The sequence below is a fragment of the Xiphophorus hellerii genome, chromosome 4 (assembly GCF_003331165.1).
Source record: "Xiphophorus hellerii strain 12219 chromosome 4, Xiphophorus_hellerii-4.1, whole genome shotgun sequence".
Taxonomy (NCBI): Eukaryota; Metazoa; Chordata; class Actinopteri; order Cyprinodontiformes; family Poeciliidae; genus Xiphophorus; species Xiphophorus hellerii.
Window position 1 is genome coordinate 31,627,604 of NC_045675.1, and position 21,618 is coordinate 31,649,221.

General features: G+C 40.2%; 1 protein-coding gene across 5 annotated transcripts in view; it reads left to right on the plus strand.

Moving 5' to 3' along the window:
* The window catches only part of mtss1lb (MTSS I-BAR domain containing 2b), a 74,700-nt gene that overhangs the window by 35,716 nt on the left and 17,366 nt on the right, over positions 1–21,618 (plus strand). For 2 of the 5 annotated variants that reach the window (XM_032559943.1, XM_032559946.1), the window contains exons 4-12: positions 7,920–8,004; positions 8,748–8,839; positions 10,629–10,703; positions 12,407–12,415; positions 14,722–14,879; positions 17,273–17,380; positions 17,465–17,562; positions 18,681–18,951; positions 19,784–19,858. In XM_032559943.1, the coding sequence (XP_032415834.1) occupies positions 7,920–8,004; positions 8,748–8,839; positions 10,629–10,703; positions 12,407–12,415; positions 14,722–14,879; positions 17,273–17,380; positions 17,465–17,562; positions 18,681–18,951; positions 19,784–19,858 (971 nt within the window). The remainder of the gene's footprint in view (positions 1–7,919; positions 8,005–8,747; positions 8,840–10,628; positions 10,704–12,406; positions 12,416–14,721; positions 14,880–17,272; positions 17,381–17,464; positions 17,563–18,680; positions 18,952–19,783; positions 19,859–21,618) is intronic. The other 3 variants (XM_032559944.1, XM_032559948.1, XM_032559945.1) reach the window with 2 other exon arrangements.

Sequence of the window (21,618 nt, forward strand, 5' to 3'; positions counted from 1 at the left end):
TTCTTCATCACATGATACTAAACGTATAGAAGCAGAATGTTCATGTTTTCCCTCCAAAACTGCTATCCTAACTTTTTGTGTGTGTGTGTGTGCGGTGGCCCAGTTAATAAATACTTATTGCAGGCACATTAAACCACCCATCTGCCAATTACAGCTTTCTAATTTCCAATTAATCTGTTCATGCTCTGCTGCATGGAAGACGGCATATGAACCAAAAACTACAGATTTCAAAGTAGGATATTCAGACTGATTTCAAATCTGTCAATTTGATAACAATTAGGGTTTAATTTTCCCTCTCCTCATTTTCACGGCTTCCAGGAACTCTTTTTAACATTTTGGGAGCTACAGTTTGCCAAAAAAAAAAAAAAACTTTTATAGGTGAGAATTAGGATTATAAAGATTCAACGAGATCATCACATGTGCCCAGTATTGTGTTGTAACGTCATCAGGTGTGAACTGAGTTTAGGGTTAGGGTTTAGGTTAGGGTTAGGCTATAAAAACGAATGAAATATGAAGGCAAGTCAATGTAAAGTCCTTGAGAAGAGTGAAAGATATAATATGTGTGTGTCTGCATGTGTGTGTGTATCTTCCCCTGTCTGCTCTGTGTTCTAGCTCTTCCTCTGTGCCACTGCAACACAGACATTTGTTTCCGTAACACCCAACCGTTTGACCTTAGCAACTAACATCCCAATTCCCGCCTTAGCAACAGGGCAAGATTTGCGCTGTCATGGAAACTGTAACAAATCTGTCAGTTAATTCAGTTGCTAGGTGATGAGGATGAATGGTTAGTTTGCCACCGTGAGTTTCCGGTGTGATCAGATCCCTTCAGCCTCTCAGTGACTCGACATGCCGATACTAGACAAGGCTTCCAGGAGGTTCAAAACATATGATGGATTTTTAATTTTCCTTCTTATTTTTATTCGTCAATTTCATTGTACGGATGACATTTTCTAAAAACTAGAAAGTTATTGCTTTCTATTATTTCACTGATGTACTTGCTGTACATCAGTGAAATAATCTTGATTTCTGCATAGACTGTATGCTTTTACAGTTTGTTCTTCTATTGCCTCTGTAAACACGACTATAAATCATAACCCTTTACAAGACTTAGTGCTGCTGGGTCAAATCCAGACAGTGAAAAGTGAACAGTGAACACTGAAAAGCAGGGAAGGGGGGAAAATGAAAAGGAAAACAGGATATTTTTTCCTAAAAAGGAAAACATAAATTTTATGAGGCTTTATGTCAGTGTGTGTGTTTTAGTTCGATATGTACTTTAGCTTCAGAATGTCTGGAATGTGACAGAGCATTCTAGTTTACACTCTGAGGATTGCCACTGACTGACATCCAGCAGTTTCAAACATTTCCTTGTGACTCTTGGCAGCATAAAAACTTAGATGATGGATGCAAAGGAGGCTGGAAATTGAAAAACATATGTGGAAACATATTTTTGTCTGTTTTTCATCATGCATTTAGATTTATTAATTTATTTTTGCTAAATGTCAGATTCTACTACAATTGTTAAGGAGTTGCCTTAACTCTATCAGCTCAGTGAAGTTTGCGCGCTCTCTATCTGGTCTTAAAAGGCCACGAAAATTCCCGTTTGCAGTTTGTCAGAGGCCATGAAGGGAACACAGCAAACACACGCTGTGGTGGCGCAGGGCATTCTGGGTAAATACTGCCAAAACAAACATGACAGTCTAGCGCTAGGGAGAGAAATGGTTTGTGGTTTTATACCAAAGCTAAAAAGAACCGCGCCAACTGAACATGTAACAAATGTTGCAATCGAACCGAGTCTACCGGACTGTCAGGTGTGAAAACAGCCTGAGATAAAAAGTCCAGCAGGACAACAAACCAAACATTCAGCTACAGCTAAAGGTTTAGAGCAGAAGTCTTCAACAAGTCGTGAAATTTCTGATTAATGAGACATTTTTTGTATATTTTGTATAGGCTACGTCTTTAAATATCCACTAACATGAACCCAAAATGTCTCAAATTGATCAAAGGGGACATAATGTTAAAAGTCCGCCTGTTTGTTTGGCACTGCATTACCCAAGATGCATCTGTTCGTTTTGTAGTTCTAATTTTACGTAGCTGAGCGAGTTGTTTTTTAGTGCTTCTGTGTGGCTCGGTGGCATGGAGGTAGCATCCACGGATAGCATCCACACCAGTCCTTTAGTGATCCAGTGTGTATGAAACCTGTGGGCGTTTTTATGATGTAAGTTTACATTTTCATGTTCTATATTTGTGTTTGTGTCGGTTGTTGGCCCACGAGGTGATGACGTCCTCGTGTTTCTCTGGCCGCCGACAATGCAGGCGTTTACTTATAATAGCTCAGGTTATATACTATATTTGCCAGATATATATTGTTATTGTATTAGTATATGAGGGAATTACCGTTCATTTCATGTGTTCTGACGGTTTTTGTCATTTGTATGTTTGTTGCATTTAACCGACGGTTCATTTGTGGTGTTGTGGTGCCCTCCGGTGGATTTCTGTGGTGCTGCAGGCCATTTTCGTCCTGTATCTACAGTACGTGTAGCTGTTTTTTGCTCGCATGGCTATTAATATGTACCTTTATTGTTTTTCTGTTTCAGATAACCACACACACACACACTCACACCAAGTACGGGCACCTCGGTGCAGTCTCCGCCTCATCATCGGCTGTGGTTTCATCTCCCGTTTACCTGCTATTGTTCTATCAATAAACCTTCTAAGCTGCACAGGTGGAGTTGGCCTATTCCTTCTGACCGAGGAAGATTCCATTGATGAGAGAACTGAAATTAGCGCCTATTAGACGCACACAGTCTTCTACACATAAAATAATGATTTCAGTCATCATACAACTGCCTTTTATATAAAATAACAGTTTGTTGATGGCAGTGACAATAGTAGGCCGTCACTTTTGGAATCAAACTTAAGTTTAGCATAATTGGAATTAAAGAAGCTGTGCAATATGTGTTTTGAATGCTCAGTTATTTTTCCTGTAGTTCTAGCCTATAGTATGTTTTGTGAAATATTATATTATTATTATTTTCTTGTACTTTTTTTTTGAGGGTCCTTGTTCCAAATTAAAAATTGGGGTCCCAAATTACCGTTAAAAAAAAAAGTTGATGACCCCTGGTTTAGATAAAACATGTTTAACTGTGGAAATCATTATCAGAAGGCTGGAGAATTTCAAAACCAAAGTACCACAGAATGAAGGCAAACAGTGATTTTTAAGACTATGACATATTTTTCTGATTTAATCTTCTTTCAAGACTGTAATTTGTCTGGCTGAAGTCCTTTGTAATGTTTTACCTTTTCTGTATAAAACTCATTCAGATTCTTGTGCCTCTATGCAGTGATTCTTCATCTTCAGGTTGGAATCCTCTGAGCTTTACTTTCTTCTCGTCTCCTGAAACTTTGTGACGTTAGAAACTTGCAGGATGTTTAAATCGCAGCTCCCTACGTTTTTGCTTTGGTTTTTTTTGTTATGGTTGTTTTCATGATCCTCAAGCGCTGACTTGCATACACACACACATGCACCCCCCCCATGCACACACACACGCCAACAACCCCCCTGCCCCCCACACACACACCCCCACGGCCACACACACACTCCCATACGCGCACACACACAGTAGCACCAGATGGGAATAGTGTGTTCTCATCTACTTGTTTATCTCCTATGGAGTCTGAGTGGCCTGGTAATAACAGGCAAACAGGAAGAGAACCATCATAAATGCAGAGATCAAACACACACGCACACACTTGGCTGTAACTCGGGTCCCATGGCTCTCGCTCCAGCAGTGAGCTCATTAAAATGTGCAAGACGACTTCGCTCGTCCTCATGCTTTCTCATCCCTTCTCAGACTCTTCCTGTTTCTTTTCTTTCCCATGTCATCCTTCTTCACACACACTCTTACTGATCTGGAATCGCAGAGAATCGGGTTCCCCAAACACACACGCACGCAAACACCGCTCAAAATGCTGCTGAAGTTGTCTGTGCAATTGATTGGCGTGCATTGTGAATATCTCCTAGCATGTCTGTGTCTACAAATGTGTGTGTGTGTGTGTTCAGGCTGGGCTGGATCTGCTGGAGGAATGGTTGCTGGGTAGGACGAGAGGAAAGAGGGAAGAATTTGTTAATTATGAAAGAGGGATTTCTGTCTGGATGGGAGAAATAGTTCTGTGTGTGTGAGTGTGTGTGCAGAATCTCAGGGTATGTGGTAGCTTAAGTGAGAGCATATTTTGTGGTTTTTTTAATCAGACGGCTGCTGGTTAGTATCAGCAGACCAGCTGCTGTGGCAGATCAATGACTGTAGCAGAGATTTTTGAGGTGCTAATGAGCAAGGCACTCATGATATACCAGACAGTGTGTTTCAAATTAAAACAATAACTTGTGAATTTGTGATTTTTTTTTTTTTATTTCATTAAGGGCACTACGCATATTAATCAACAATAATATGTCGTGAATATGCCAGAGTTAGTTGGAGAGGCTAATTTTCATCTGGTTTATGAAAGTAACGTACTGCACCTTTAAGAGCTGGTGTCCTGTCAAATGAAGGTTCTGCTAATGAACCATCATTTGATTCAGGTGTGTGGAACAAGGGAAAGAGCTAAAACCTTCAGGCCTTTGCTTTGGTCACCACTGTTTTATGTGTATATTTACACTTTCTGATGGCCTATTTAATAAATATGAATGCATTAATATTTTTGTAGGATGTTATTTCATGTCTGTGGTAGACTGCAGATAACATTATGCTCGATACAGTGAACCATTGGTTTTAGGGAGGACAGCCGCTGATAGACCCCTTCTGAAACCACTTTGATCTACCAATTGTAACTGTTCAAACACCAAATATATTTCAATATGAACAGTGGAAACCATCCTGCAGAAGCTAACATCTACAGTCCTCTTCAACTCCAGCTGTTATTGTCCATTTGTTCTGTTCCAATCATTTACGTCTCTTATCCTGAATGGTAATCGGCACCAAAAGTCTGAAGAATGAGTTCTGTTCCCATAACCCATGATGCTTTGCATGAATAATGTGGGCAATTTCTCACCCACCATTGTTAAATCTCGGCTGGGGCTCTGAGTGCACCGACAATAGCTTGTCATCCAACAGCAAATTACAGTCAGGCTCCTAGAGGGTGTTGATTTTAGAGTCGGCACATCTTTCTAGGTCACTACTTGCTCAGTCTGTGGTTCTGTAGAACCGGCAGACAGCAGCACTGGCCAGTCCCTCCAGGAGTTTACGGTTGTTTTTGTGATTTCGTCCGATTTTATGTCCAGAGTGGACATAAAAACATCTTTTATATCAGTCACGGACAGTAACTTGACATCAGGAAAGGCTCAGGTAGCAATGTGGAAGAAGTAATACTGCCACCTGCAGATAGGAGTTAGCATTTCTGTGGAAAATTTGCAATAAACTCACGATTATGCATTAGCTCAAAAAATGGGGGGATTTGTTGATTTTGTGTGAATTTCCACAATCGCAGAATCGTGAAAAACTGGTGGGACCCACCAGGGTTCCTGCAGTTTCCAGTTCACACTATGTTTCAACCTCAGTGGATCTGCTGTCTCCTAATCAGTTTTCCTTTCATCTGAGATGACAGATTGGTCCTTCAGATATTAGCATCTGGTGAAGGACAGTAACAACTTCTACTCATGTTCAGTTGTTTGAACTTAAGACTGAGTTTGGTTGGATGAAGTCAACATCTCTTTTTCTCTGACCTAATCTGAATGTCTTGTACTTTCCTATTGTTTTGATATTGATCAAACCAATGAGTTCTGGTAGTCCTGATCACTAAAGTCAATAGGCCTCCACCACGCCGAGTAAAAAGTCATCCAACAACCAACTCTGTTGGAAAATGTTTTTATATATTTGGACCTGTACTGTACTTAGAACTCGACCGTCTGTGTCACAGAAAATAATCCACTATACATTCAAACTTGCTGCACCAAATTTTTGATTTTAAAGAAAAGAAAAAAATTACATAAACCATTAAATGCATCATATTAGTGACATTTATGACTGTTGAGTGAGTTAATAAACTACAGAAGGTGAGAGACTATTGCAGTCAAAACTTCTAGTTTTGCTCTGGAACCCTTGACTTTAAAAAGGTTTCACAACTGAGAGTTTGCTTTTCAAGAAGCAGGTTTTCTGCCATTTTTTTGTACAAGAAGAAAATCTCAAATTCCAGTTGTAGCTTTTTCTAATATCTTATTTGCTTGCTTGAGATCAAGTTTCCCCAGGTTTATTTAAAGTCACTGAGCCATTCTAGTGGCTCTGTAGTGATGTTCAGATCTAAATGCTTCTGTCTGCACTCCCACTGACACTGCTGGCATGAGGCTCATTCATGTCAAACAATATTAGCATTTTATGCTTTTGTAGGATCATCAGGGTGAAAGGTACTGCATGTTGAGATCCTAAAAAATGTGTAGGCCTTCTTACATGTAAGTAGGCCTACTGTGTGGCTACGTTGTCTAAAAAGTAGGTCCAGGACTTTAACCTGTTATACGTAAGTGTTCCCATAGATTTTAGCACAGTTTATATATATATATATATATATATATATATATATATATATATATATATATATATATATATATATATATATATATATATATATAGACGGAACCTTTGCATTCTGTTTCTGGTACTTCCATAAATATGTCAAACAAGCTACACCCATTAAAACAGTGATGAGCAACGAAGGCGCTTCTCTTGGCCCGCTGGGGGTTAATTATTGCTTTTAAAAATGATCTTGCGTTGTTGTTGTGTACAAGCTGTGCTGAAAGGAGTTATCCTATCAGTGAACCTATTCAAGCTTAAAATAGCATCTCAGTGCTAAACATGTAGCAGCAGAGACATCCTCAACGCTAACGTTAGCATCTACACTCCACATTTCTAAAGACGTTTCATGAATAATCAGGAGTTCCTGAAACACTGGAAAGCTGAATGGTTGGTTGAAGAACCTGGAATACAGATTAAATACAATAAATATCTTTGCTGCTGAGCTATCTATTTATTCAATAATTTTGCATCAAAAAGGGGTTTTTGTATTTTAAATATTTTTTTATTTTGTTGATACATACAGTTTGATCAAAATGCAGTTAATTAATTACAGACACTGCAATTAACTCCACTAAAACTTTGAACCAAGTCCCATAGTAAAAACAAACTTGGCAGTTTATAAGATGCTTGATCCTATTATTGTAGCATCGTCATCAGAAATTGTGAGTCATTTTCCAGTTTTAATGTAGCATGTAACACCTGGAGGAAACCTGTTCGCTGCTCTAATCAGAACTTTCCACTGCATGTTTCACCTAAAGTTTGGATTATTTTATTGTTCTTATGCTGTGTGCAGCACAACTCTTAGCTTTAGCTCTACTCAGACGGAATCTGGAAGAAGAAAGTGGCATGTCCAACTTTCCTGTGGCGGCTGCAGCTCTGAGCACCTTGTTTGGAAGTCAGCGGTGTCTGCCATCCATTGAATCAAACTCTCTGCTCAGCTTTTTCCATATAGACCTATTCTCCTAAAATAGACTTGTGTTTACAGTAGCAGGTTAGCCACACATGAAAGCGGGTCTCTGGGAGCTGCAGCCCCGTCACGGGACACTGCTTTATTTGGGCGACGCTGGGAGTGTGTGTAGCATCTCCACGACGGCCAATCTCTCTCTTGTATAAATGCTGAGTGTAAAAGGAAACAAAAGCTCTTTGGCTGTCCGTCTGTTTGAAATGTGCAATGACTTTATGAGTCTTGTCTTTATACAGCGTGCTAACAGTTTAATGCAAGGTTTGACCTGAGATTTGTGGTCGGTGGAACTAAAACAGGCCTTTTGTGGTAAACGAACAGAAGAATACTTTTGTTGCATTTGTATGTGTGTGTGTGTGTGTGTCCTGTTCTGATTCCTGTTTGTCCTTTCCGTCCAGGGGCGACCAGAGACATCGGCTCAGCTCTTACCAGGATGTGCATGAGACATCGCAGCATCGAAGCCAAACTTCGCCAGTTCACGAAGTAAGACATCTTGGTTCCTTCTCTTCCCGGCGTCGCTGGTCATACACAGTTCATCTGTCTGAGCAAAAATGGTTCGTGTCTTGTCTTGCTGAATGAATGGTGTCTGCTGCATTGCTTACCCTCTCCACATTTCAAGGATTGTATTCGAGTACAACCACTGGTATGCATCATAAACCACTCAGGAAGCCTCTCCAAGAGTCTACTCCTACCCACCACTTTCCTCTGTATTCATTCTCCATACTTCTTAATGACTTTTCCACAACAAAAAGCTATTACGCTAATGATGGGGGTCATTAGCTGTCAATATGGTTGTGCAGGAAAAAAAATTTGACTAAATCAATCCAAAATATTGTTGCAATTCTGATTACCTAAAAGGTGCCATGCAAAGACACTCATACCCATAACCCGTAATACTCGTAAGATTTCACATTTTCTCTCATTAAAACTGCAAGCATGTATTTTATTAATTATCTGAGCTAGACTAATAAAGTAATATAATAGTAATTGCTTTGATAAAAAAAATGAAACATGAAGAGTTTTGTCAAAATCTTTTTAAATCATGTATCGTGATGGACAGAAAGAAAGTCCAGTTTGCCACAACGTAGGCGTACCAATGCTGCCTCCCTACAAGCAGTGATGGACTCAACACATCTAGACAATTGTGAAGTCTTTCTCTTCTTCTCCTTTACTGATGCCACTAGTGATCGATGCCTTCCATCTTTCCATGTCTGTGTCTCCTCTAGTGCTCTGATGGAGAGTCTGATCACTCCTCTCCAGGATAAGATTGAAGACTGGAAGAAGACTGCCAACCAGCTGGATAAGGACCATGCCAAAGGTGAAGCATGAAACCAGCTGAATGTGCTAATTCATGAAGCCTTATCTGTTGGTTTGGGACGTAAGCCTGGTACAAACGGCAAGATTTTCAAATTGTCGGCCGATTTTCAAAACGTAAGAGACCCCTCACATGATGATAAGAAATCTTTGGTGTAGTAACTTTGGTCCCATGCGTTGTGGTGTCCATCCATGTGAACAAATTTCACTCAGGAACATTCAGATTTAAGACGGGAAAGTTAGCAGAATCTCTCGGGATCAAAGTTCAGAGTAAACAGACATGGGTAGCTGGGAATAAGCAATGGCGATAGTTTGTGGACTAAGTTCAACAGAGAAAAAACAATACAAAGATGTGTCTAACGTCCACCAGACTTTCTAGATTATCTTGCATTTCCCTCCATGTTTCTGTCACATTGCTTTCTGATTGGCTACTTGTCACCTTCAACAGGCTGCATTCTCGTTTGTCCTCAAGAAACACCATTCACTGTGATATTGGACCAAGAGGATTCAACATGTTGAATGTGCTTGATTTTAGATCGGAGCGGTCCAGACGTTCAGACCACTGTTCACTCACCACACATGGCAGTAACTTCTCTTAAGATTATCTGAAGAGCCATCCCCATAATCGAGACGTCCTTATGATTGTCGGAAGGGGAAAGTTGTGACAAAAATCAGGAATACTATCCTGCAGTTTGAACTAGGCATTATGGAACTTCATCAAACAAAATAACTAACCCTATTCAAGTTTTCTACAGTTCACTCCTGGTATTTTTATATAAAGTCAACTTATCCTTCACTTATCTTTAAGTGAAGTGGAGTTGTTGCTGCCCCTCTGGACAACAGGCCAGAACCCAGACATCTTTGTCTCACTGTGTGCACAGAAACACTCACACCACACTGCTGCCTTGCTAAATCCTCTTCAGAAGATGATTTTGACGGCCTGCAGTTTTATTCCCAGCAGTTTAACTCTCAGCTCGAAGTTCTTGTTGATACCATGAGTTGTTGATTGGAGGCTGTCTTACAAGCAGATATTTGTTTCCTCGCAGTTTATATTAGGGTTCTTCAAATACTACCCTTTGCAGCAGGTTCACTAATGTTTAATTACAACATCAGTATCGCAGCTTCTTTTCTTTTTACATGGTTTTATGAGGATACTGAACATCAACCTAAAAAAGATCATTTCATTTCTTCGGAAGATTTTTTTGACAGAAAATTCCTCTAATTAGTAAGAGTTGGTAACTAGTATGTCCAATGCTGGTCTTTCTTATTGTTATTTTTCCCTCCTAAATACGGAAAATGCCGTGGCAGACCATCTTTAACAAGAACTCTGTCAGTTCAGCCAGGTTCATATTATTTCTATACACATAAATCACATTTTTGTAAGTTGTGGAATCAACATTTCTTTAGAATGTCTATAGAGAAGGTCTAACTACAACCACACTCGTACTAACCTTGATTTCCAACTATGGATTCTGACACCAAATTTTCAAAGTGTTTATTTTATTTTGTTTTATTTTATCTTTTTCTCTTTCTCAAACCAATAAATATCCCCTCTAACCATTTATGGTTTCTGTCAAATAGTTTGATTATGGGTAGACTTAAATGAGAATCTTTAAGTTTGTCTCCAACTGTAATGTTTTTCCTTTGAGGCAGTGAAAAGACTACAGGCTGGTGTCGGATCGGTTGACGGACTCAGTTCTGCTAAAGCTGACATGTGAAGCGCGAGGAAAGTTAATTTCACCCCGAGGCTTTGCATTCCCATGTAAAAGCATCTCTGTTTCTCCTCTTTCAAGAGTACAAGAGGTCACGCCACGAGATCAAGAAGAAGTCATCTGACACCATCAAGTTGCAGAAGAAGGCTCGTAAAGGTAACCAGAAGTGACGCTCCGGCTCTGGTCTCGGTCGTGATCTTTATGTGGAACTTTGGAAAAACAAGTTTCTTTGTTTGTTTGTTTTTTTTCCAACATTGCTTCTTCTGGGATCCTACCACTATTCACCAGAGCTTTATAGAAATCAAAATAAAGGAATAAATTTATTTTAATTGACTCAATATTAAAGGGGCAGCATCAGGTGAAATTGACTTTTTTTTTTTTTACCTCTGCATCATGTTATAATGACATTCCCTTATCAAAAACAAGCGTGAAGTGTTGCTTTGATTCTTTCATCTTTCATGTTTGAGAAATCCCTTAATCTCCATGGCAACCTTCAGCTGTACAAGACGTCTGGGTGGAAATGGCCCCGCCTTTGAGGCGCAGCTCCTCCTCTGAGCTTCAGCCGTAAAGGGCAGCTCTCCCCTACTCAGCTCCTTCTGACTAGCCAGCAGCAATTAGCAAACATCTCCTGAGCTCATTATATGATCTACTTCTTAGTGTGACACTTGTAAAAATGTTCTTAAAATGGGTTAATAAAGGAGCCATGTTGTGGGGACTTCATGGAGGCAGAGTTTCAGAAAGAGCATTAGTTTTTAAAGAGACAGAGGCCCAATTTCAATGCGTTAAGTTACTAAGTCAAATTTTGTTTAAGTTATATTTGGTAATTATATAGCAGTTTTATAATAACTGAAGGTAACATAGTTGCATGATTGTTCTATAAATTGGAACTTTGAGCCTGGAAAACACATAGTACTGTCCCTTTAAGCTGCTCTTGTTATCAACAAACAGGAAGCAGAAACCAAACTTTCCAACTGAAGTGATTGTGAGTTTGAAGGATAGAAATAAAATCATTGATCAGTTTATGCTGCCATCTGGTGACTATTAATAATATTGCAACTCCTAGTATTTGATCTGTGACGTTTCTTCAATGAATTAAAAAAAAAATAAATATTTATATCTAACATATTTATTTTGTTTGTATTTCATGACGACATTTATATATTTTATGGAGTATTTATACCTTTTTTATTGATAACAGTATTATTTTTTTTAAATTTTGAACAAAACAGTGTTCTATGAATTTATTTCAGACATTCCACCAAGAGAGAAAAAGAAAAGAAAAATCAAATCAAAGGTAATAATAATTGTGTTCAAGTTAATGTAAGTATTACCTTTGTTTTGTTTTTCTCTTGGTGGAATGTCTGAAATAAATTCATAGATTCAAAATACCAGAGAGAGAGAGAGGGCTGTTTCATTCTAAATAAACAAACAAAAAAATACTATTATTAATAAATACTTAACTAATAAATACTCCATAATATAAATGTCACTATGAAATACAAACAAACGATTGTTGTTAATGGGGTTCTACACAGAACCAGACCCGTGTAACCTGATAACTGAACAGCTGTAGCATGGTGATATATTTGGTTCTGGACTCCTTTTTGGTTGTTGCTGCGTTGTTTTTGCTCTAACCTGCTGCACAGCGGCTGTCCTGATGGCTTCTTTGTACTAACCTTAACAATAAGTTCTGCTATTTATGCTCTCTCCCTCTCTCTCTCTCTCTCTCTCTGTCTCCCTTTTTCTTCTTTTTTCCCCCCAATTTTGCTTCTATTTTTGCGGCCCCGCCCCTCCCCGCTCTCACCTGCCACCGTCTCACTGTCCCTCCGTCCCTGTGGCATTTTGTCTCCCTGTAATAGAGATGCAGGGTAAGTATCGGCCTGTCACTCACCGCTGCTCTGCGGCATCAGCTAGTCTCTTTGTCATCCTGTCTGTCGTTGTTTTAGACATGAGAGCAGAGGGTTTGATTTGACTTTGTCACTTTAGGTGAGCAATGAAACTTTTTGTGGCTCAACGCAGACAGAATAAACCTTCTGCCCAAACCTCAGAGTTTAACTGTCATTTAACATTCTCATTTTGGCTGACACTGATTTTCTGATCTGAATCGTTGCTAAATATAGCTATTGCTCTTTTTCACATCAGAACAAAAAGGACATTTGCTGATTTTCAGACATTTGCAGACTGGTGGATAAGATTGGTTTTGTTTTTAAGTATTTGCCAGTCGCTGATCTCCTAAAATTAAGACATATTCCCTGTCTGACTCTCCAGTAACAGATACTTGCAATGTTTGACAGATTTTTAAATCTCAAGAAAGATGTGATAATTTTGTCACAACAATGCAGCTTCATCAAAATCATCATTTTAGAAATAAATTAATATCCAGCGACCTTTGTTAACCTTCAGTGCAGGGAGGAAATATTGCAGCCTTTTTTCTTACTTGGATCACCACAAAAAAAAAAAAAACAATGTAAGAAAATTTTTTGTTGCATTGTATTCCTGGGCTACAAACAAAATACATTGTTTTACTTTTCCTTAAGAATAAAGCTAACTTAGAGAAAACTAAATTCTGATAGATTCTTTACATTACGAGCAAATGTTGTTGAGATGAACAAACGTAGCTTTGAATTGAAAAAGTAAGCCGCTAAACTGAAAATGAATGCGATTGGTCCTCCAGACCACACTATTTCTGTAATTTAGCTTAGCTGATAAACATTAGCATTAATACAGATTACTGTGTCCTCTCACCCTGACCTTCAAATGGAAGAAGTTTCTAGAGCACTGCAGTCTCTAAACAACTTTAATCAAAGTTTCGGTCCCCTGAGGATGGATTAGAGTTCAGCCTCTATACCAGCTCGTCTTTGTTGCCTGATATAATGGAACTTCCTCCTTGACTCCTTCGTGACTTTTGTAGCTCGTGTTATTAGAGCTTTGTAGTGACACTGCAGGCTTTCTGCTGTCATGCTGCCACTCCTTTGCAACTCTTTCTTTCATTATGTCCCTGATGGTACTGACATCTGCACTGATTTGTGTTGCATGCTGTAACACTACAGAGGTTCATTTCATGTCTTGCTTTCTATGCACTGCATTTCACTTTTACTCTTCTAGCTAGCAGACAGCATCTGGATTTTCTGTTTTGCTTTGGCTCTACACTACGGGGCGTTGTTTGTAAAGATACGGCAAAAACTGACGATTTGGGTTATTTATCCTGTCATAACAGAATAAGATGGAGGTTCATTTTTTTGTGTTATATATATATACTGTATATATATATATATATATATTACCATGTTATTTATTCATCTCAGTTTCAAAGTAAATATTTAATTAACAAGCTAAATATTTCATGTAAAAACTACATATTTTGCGTGAAACTACTTAGTTAGTAAGCTAAATGTTTAGTTTTGAAGCTAAATATTTTTGCTAAATGACCCAAATTCTAGTTGATTTTCGACAGTGTAACTTTTCAAACGGCCGCCATGCTACACTGGTGATGCATTGGACCGGTGCTGACGCTGTAACACATCAGAGTACATTCTCCTCCACTAAGATCAGCTTTTTATTTATGTTTTAATACTGGAGTACAAAGAGGCAACAACCTGAAGCTGCGGCGACTTGCAAAGTATTCATACGTAGTATTCATTAAAATGATTTCATTATGTGACAAACATAAATTTAGGGTTAGCTAATGAAACTGTATTTATCAGAGAAGCAGTAAAGATGCACATATTACTGCACACAGCTCAGGCGGGAGGATCTGTCCCCAGGGCAGCTAGTAGTCTTGCACTCCACAAATCTGGCTGAATATAATAATAACATAAAATATTAACCGCTCTGTGACACATGGTGGTGGCAGCACCATGATGTGGGGAGGCTTTTTGGAACCAGGGACAGAAAAAACTGCTCAGATAGAACAGCAGAAGACTTGAAGCTTAGCCTTAAAGATATGTACAACAACATTGAAGATACACCCAGAGCTACACTGAAATGGCCTATTCAAAGTCCAACAACAACAAAAAATCAAACGATATAGAAGTTAATATTTTTGCAAGTCACTGTAGATGTAATCTCCCCCCTTCCTTCTTCCATTCCTCAGTCCTCTTCTCCAGCTCTCCTGTACTGATCTGTGTCAAGCCGCCTCTCTTCACTGAAAAGCTCGTTCTGTGTTTACTGGCAGGGCGAGGTGACCTGCAGCCGCAGCTGGACAGCGCCATGCAGGATGTGACCGACATGTGTCTGCTGATGGAGGAGACGGAGAAGCAGGCTGTGCGCCGCGCCCTGGTGGAGGAGAGGGGGCGCTTCTGCACCTTCATCGGCTTCCTTCAGCCTGTGGTGGTGAGGAGGAAGCCGGCCCGATCGGACCCTGGTTTACCTTACCTTAAACTGGTAGAAAAACAAAGGATGCGACGGTCACCACCAGATTATTATATTATATTTCAACTAAATTTGGTGCAAAGTTAGCGTACGCACTGACTACGAAAAGAACTCTAGCTTATTAACGAAAATTATTAAAAACTTGTAAGTGAAAATAAAAGTAGTGCTGTTTCTTTAAGAAAGACAGGAGAGAAGTGGTAAATATATGGACAACAACACCAACCTGCATGAAGGCAAAACCTTTCCAACAAACTGCTGGGTTCTGGAGATTTTAAACAAACAGCGCCCTCTTCTGCTCATAAGGCAATAAATGAACCAATACACAGGTTGTGCCAACATTTTAGTCATACAATATCTAGATATTTTTTACGTTCCTTGTTCATTTCAAATAATAATAATTGTAACAGTTATTCAGTCTTTTCATATCGGCACTAAATCAAGAGGAAAACAATGTTTGTTAATCTGCTCTGCTGCCAATGAACTTTTCTCTCTCTACAAATAAGTCGATATTTTTCTGCAAATATGTAAATGAGATCTGTGTGAAACATCTAGCTGATTTTTTCTTTTGACTATTTCAGCTTCAATGTTTTTCTTTTCATTTATAAAACATTTTTGCACTTATTATTCATGAATAAAAACAACAAATCATCTGGAAAAAGAATCGCAAAGCTTTTCAATACTAAATGTTTGATGTTAAATTTAAATGATTTAATAACCTGATGTCATTATTTACATCATAAAATCCCAGGCCCGGGGTTTGCCTTCTGTTTACAGTGAAGTCTTCATTTCTCTCTAGACAGTAAAAAGTTACATTTGCGAGGAAAAATACAGTTCTTCATACATTTACACTATTAAAACTAATCCCTGACATTGCAAAGTCAGAAATTTGAGCCAGATAGTGACAGATGTCCTCTCAGGTTTCAGTGGTAGATGTATTAGATTGGCATCCTGGGCGCACAGCTTTCATAGTAAAAGTTGAGAAATTTTCAAAAGTGCGGAGCACTAAAACATTCTGGGGCCTCGTATATAAAGCGTGCGTACGCACAAAATACGTGCGGCACCATATTTTACACACAATTCGGCATGTATATTAAAATGAATGTGGCGTGAAAGTTTGCATAAATATATGCTAACTTTTACCGTCCTTTGAAAATGCGTGGGAGTCACGCAAACTTTTTCAGTGGATAATAAACTTTGAAGCACCAAACCTGTGAGCAGTGATGGTGTTTACTGTAGACAATAACCAAGTCAGCAGTCCCTGCTTTCTGTTTTCATCTGTAGTGACCCCAAAACTCCATCGTTCAACTATTATGTAGAGCAGGGGTCTCAAACTCGCGGCCCGCGGGCCAACTGCGGCCCTCGGGACGATAGTTTGTGGCCCCCGCCTTAATATGAAAGTTTAATGTTAGTGCGGCCCGCGAGTTTGATATAATTGGCACTTTTCAGTGTTGTGTGTGGAGCTGAACGAACTTACCAATCACGGTGGAGTATATTGCTCTCGGGGGCGGGACATCGGCCGGGCCTCTTTGCATTTTCTATTTGTCATTATTTGCATGCGGTACATGCGCAATTTCCGCGGCCGCTCCCGCTTCACGTGCTTCAGCATCCAGTCTAGGCCCGGAAGTTGCTGATCAGTGTAACGTAATTAAGGTTAGGCGCTGTAACGCTTGGGTTGTGTTTAAGGGAGGAGAGGAGGCGGCAGATTCGTCAGGACAGTCAAAAACTCACAACCACACTGGTACTGGGAATTCCACAGTGTTGTCCTTTAATAAATACACTCTTCACCAACCTTACAAAGCCGGTTGAACGGCTGCTATATTATCAGACATGAAAATTGAGCAGCGTCCAAACAACCCGTAACATTACTAAAAAGTTAGGGAGCTAACATGTCCGTCTAGCACGTTTCTCCCACGCTCTCTACAGAGAAGCCGTGGCGCATACTTCTGACATCATTAGCAATACTAGAGTATCTTAAAGAGACACTACACAATTACCGCTGTTACAGCGCCTGACTACGGCCAAATATGGTAATAGGCAATCAGAAAGGTTCGGCTGAGGAGACCGTGTGTGTGAATGCGGCCCAGCCTCACCCAGACTCTACCTCCAGCGGCCCCCGGGTAAATTGAGTTTGAGACCCCTGATGTAGAGTCATAATCAGTCATTCATCACCCATTAAGGGAAATATTTCAAGTCTTTTGTTGGTAACGGCTCGCAGGTAATGAAAAGCACCGATTCAGTCAGAAATGTTTGGCGCTGCAGTTGATCATAGGGGACATGACCTCACTGAACGGTGTGTGAGGCTGGATCCTGACAGTCACAAGCATCACGCTCCTCGTTTGTGTCCCGTTGGCCAGAACGGAGAGATCGCCATGCTGGGAGAGATCACCCACCTCCAGGCCATCATCGATGACCTCACCGTGCTGACCACCGACCCCCACAAACTGCCCCCTGCCAGCGAACAGGTGAGCTGCAGCAACTCCTGGCTGATAGAAAACGCCGGAAGCGTGTATGAAACGGACTGACGGTCGCCGCTGTCTCTCTCGCAGGTGATCAAGGATCTGAAGGGCTCCGATTACAGCTGGTCCTACCAGACCCCCCCGTCGTCCCCAAGCAGCTCTGGCTCACGCAAGAGCAGCATGTGCAGGTGCAAACACACACGTACACACACCCCTACACGCAAGACATAAAAAACCAGGACGCAGCTGTATTTCAGTGCTGTGTACAGAACTCTTAAGTTTTGGAAAGAGGAGCCTCCCTGGATGTCGGTGTCTCACTTGTACTGTCTGTGTCTGTCAGAGCATTGTTAGTGTTTGTGCCGCCATCTTTGTCAGAACTCCAACATTCCCACCGTTTTAGCGAAGAGACAGATTAAAACATGAAAGTCCAAATTGACATCAGCTTTACTTGGATGTAAATAATGCAGTGACTTGCAACAGTATTTATACGCCTTTGTGCCACACCACAGACAGACTGCAGTTTATTTAACAGGGAAATTATGTGACAGTCTAAGCAGAACACCTTCATGTTTCTAAGTCTCCACACTTTTCAGATACGGGCCAAATCTGAAAACGGTCAAGGCGTATGAATGCACTGCATATGGCCCACATAGCAGAAATTGATGTGTGAGGATTTTGATTGTGAAAACAATAATCTCTCAGTGTGTGTGTGTGTGGGTGTGCGTGTGTGTGTTCATGTTGCATCTAGGGCATCAGTGTGTTTATGTGGAAATCACACATTCACACCCTTCTACCTGTAGTGTTACTTTATTCCTTGAATCTCCCTGAGTTCACACATTCTCTGTTTACCCCCTCCCCCTCCTGCTTTTCCTTCTCTGAACCCCCCCCCCCTCTGTGCTCTTTTCCCATCTTCGCTTGTCTACCTTCTGCCTTGTACCTGGTTTGTGATTTGCCCTCTTTCACTCCTGCCGGACGCTTCACACCCCGGTTCCCTTTCGTTTCTGGCGAATCTGCTTCTAACTGTGACTGTTGTGTGACTTCGCACCAACCCGACCAACTCACAAAAACTCCTGGATTCATTCCCATCAACCAATCGCAAACTCTCTCCTCGCCTCCTCCAATTTTTTGCTCACTCTCCCAAACTTTAACCAACAACTAATTTTACCTTCCACCACGTTCCTCTGATCATAACCGCTTTTGCATCCGGCACTGTAACACTCCTCACCCCTTCATCGCTCTGCCCCGTGCCCCCCGCCCCCCTCACCCCCTGTTCCTCCTCACCTCTCCCTGAACCCTCACCATGCAGCAGCGTCAACAGCGCCCACAGCAGCGCCTCCCGTTCGTCGGGGGGAGGTGCAGGTGTGGGTAGTGGTGGAGGAGGGTCCCAGCCACACTCACCTTCCTCCTCCTCCTCCTATCGCTACCGCAGCAGCATGCCTCAACAGCCTCCACCACCAGGGGGCATTGCAGCCCACCGCCTCAGCAGCGTTTCCTCCCACGATTCGGGCTTCGTGTCCCAAGATGCAAACATCTATTCCAAGCCTCCCTCGCCAATGCCCTCGGACATCACCAGCCAGGTATGAAATCCTGGTGCCTTCACCAACGACAGCACACAGGAGCAGTCTGAATTCAGTGTCATCTTGCACATTTAAACACTCCAATCAATAATTGTCCTTTAGTAAGTTGTAGAAAAAAATCGCACTGCCATAATTCTGTTCTTGGAAGAATGAGGAGTAGTCCATACAGTTTCACTAGTGTTATGTTTCTGACATAAGAGTAGCGTTAGCTTTCTTAGCTTTTCTTAGCGTTAGCTTTCTTAGTTTTTTTAGCGTTAGCTTTCTTAGGTTTTTTTAGCGTTAGCTTTCTTAGTTTTTTTAGCGTTAGCTTTCTTAGGTTTTTTTAGTGTTAGCTTTCTTAGTTTTAAACACACTCAAAACAGCCGGTTTTGAGTGTGTTTAAGATTATTAGCTGCGTTTCCTTTACAAATGTGCGCAAAACTGCAAATGTCTTTAAATCTGAAACTTCACCTTGACTCCTATAGACATGCTTCTTGTCAGTGTGACCAAAAGTTGTTGTTCTGTGTGAGAAACATACCAGGAGATCAACAGATTTGACTTTTTCTGTGAAGAAATGAGGTCGGACACATAGCAGTGCTGTGCTATAGGACTTAGTTCATGGCTACAGACTGTTTGGTGTTTTTCTGCAACTTGCTAATGGACAAGATTCTAAACATCAGATGGGGTATTTATGTATATCTGTCCCCATAAATATGCATGGATAAGAAAAGCTAAAATAAATTAAAATTTAACCATTGAATGTGAAAGAAGAAAAATAATTAAAAAAATTATGGCACTGCAAGTTTTGAGAACTGATAAACTAGATAAGAAAATGTTTATCTTTCTATTGTAGAAATCCTCCAGCTCTGCATCATCAGAGGCTTCAGAAACATGCCAGTCAGTCAGTGAATGCAGCTCCCCCACCACTGTAAGTACTACAGCCATGCTGTGCAATTTGGCTGTTTTTCTTTTTGAACAAACCACATTGTGACACACAAACTAAATAAACTTTATTAGAAGTCAGGACAAACCTTCTGGGGTAAACTGTTTCAGACAGAGGAGCTTTACTTACCTTTTATAGGTGCTCTCAAAACATCTGTGTCATAGCATTAGCTTGTAGCATTAGCATAGCTGGTGGCTTCCTTCTGGATTTCCTTTTTTTCCTATCTGCCTCGTAAGTGGAGTTCTTCCAAACAGTATTGACATTTTCTGACAAACACCAGATATGAGAATCTTGTGGGCTAATGTGGGTCGCTGTACTCGCCACGTTAGCAGAGGTTAAAATTCAAGGATAAGTGTTAATGCAGCGCTGCTGTTGGAAGAGATGAGACGACTTGGGCAAATGTGACTGGATCCGTTTGTATCGATTTTGACACAAACTAGTTTAATAATCCATTTTTTTCTAGTATTTATTTGTTTATTTAAGTATTGACTCAAACATTACAGTAAAATCTAACTTTTTTTTTAAACATATCTTTCTTGATTTTAGTAAGAGCACAAGAACATGCCCACTCATTTACAAATACATAAAATATAACCCCAGACAAAACAAAACAAAAAAGACAAATCAGCAAAAAGATTGGCAGTTTGTCAAAAATCCTCTTTACACTTGTTGAGTTGGGTATCATTTTGGTCCGGCCACATGTAAAAGACAGTCCAGATTTACCTAAATTAATTAAGCTCGTTCTGAGTAAATACCTGATTTTCTCAAGGGCAAAGTAAAAATTAATTTGTTTAATCCATTGTTAAATTCCTCATACTGTCTCTTTCTTCCATGAGGGTGCAATACAGCATTTAGCTTCCAAAAAGCAAATGTTATGTAGGAATCTTAAATTGTTTGCGATAAAGTCTTCAGAATAGATATTTAAGATGCACATTTTAGAATTAAAATCACACTTACAAAAATAGCATAATGAAATTCCTCAAAACACACGCAAAAAAATTAAAACACCAAATTTCAGCAATTTTTAAAGCAATCTTTACGTTGAGTATAAATTTACCCATGTGCTCAATTATATCAAGTTATCAATTACTTTGACAAACCTAGAGACAAACCTAATTTATTTAAAAAGTGGTGGTTTTTGCTGTTACGTTTTGTTGACCCTTCTGAGTCACCGTACCCCCGGGCTTTTCAGAAATCCACCACGTCACAGGCTGCTGTAAATAAACTTTGTCAAAGTTATCCGTTTCCGTTTCTCACCTAAAACATCTCCCCATTCATTCATGTCCGTGTTTTCAGGAGAACAAAGCTGGGTTGTCAGCGCTGAAACAACTGTGATAATTGTGGCTGTTCTAAAAGTTGCTGTTAGAGCCACTCTGTTAAAGTGGCACGATTCACTCACAGCGGTGGCAGGAAGCTCTGCGGTTTTATTGTTATGTGAAACCAGCTTGAGGCAGACTTCTGAAAAGTAACACAAACCTGACACTAACTTCCTCAGAGCTTAATGCCTTCTCCTGCTGAGGTTTTATTTTAGCGTGGTAAGAAAAAGAAAGCACCTCAGACGTAAGTGCTGGGCTGAAATTAATGTAATATCTGTTTGCTTTTAAATGGCGCTGTTGTTTTTGCTTCGCTTGGAATAAAACCACCTTTTGTGCTAACAGCCGCACAGGAATTAGGTGCGTTTTGTGCTTCAGCCTCTTGATAAGGTCCCCATATAAATCTCCCTAAAATGCGATTTTGCAACTTCT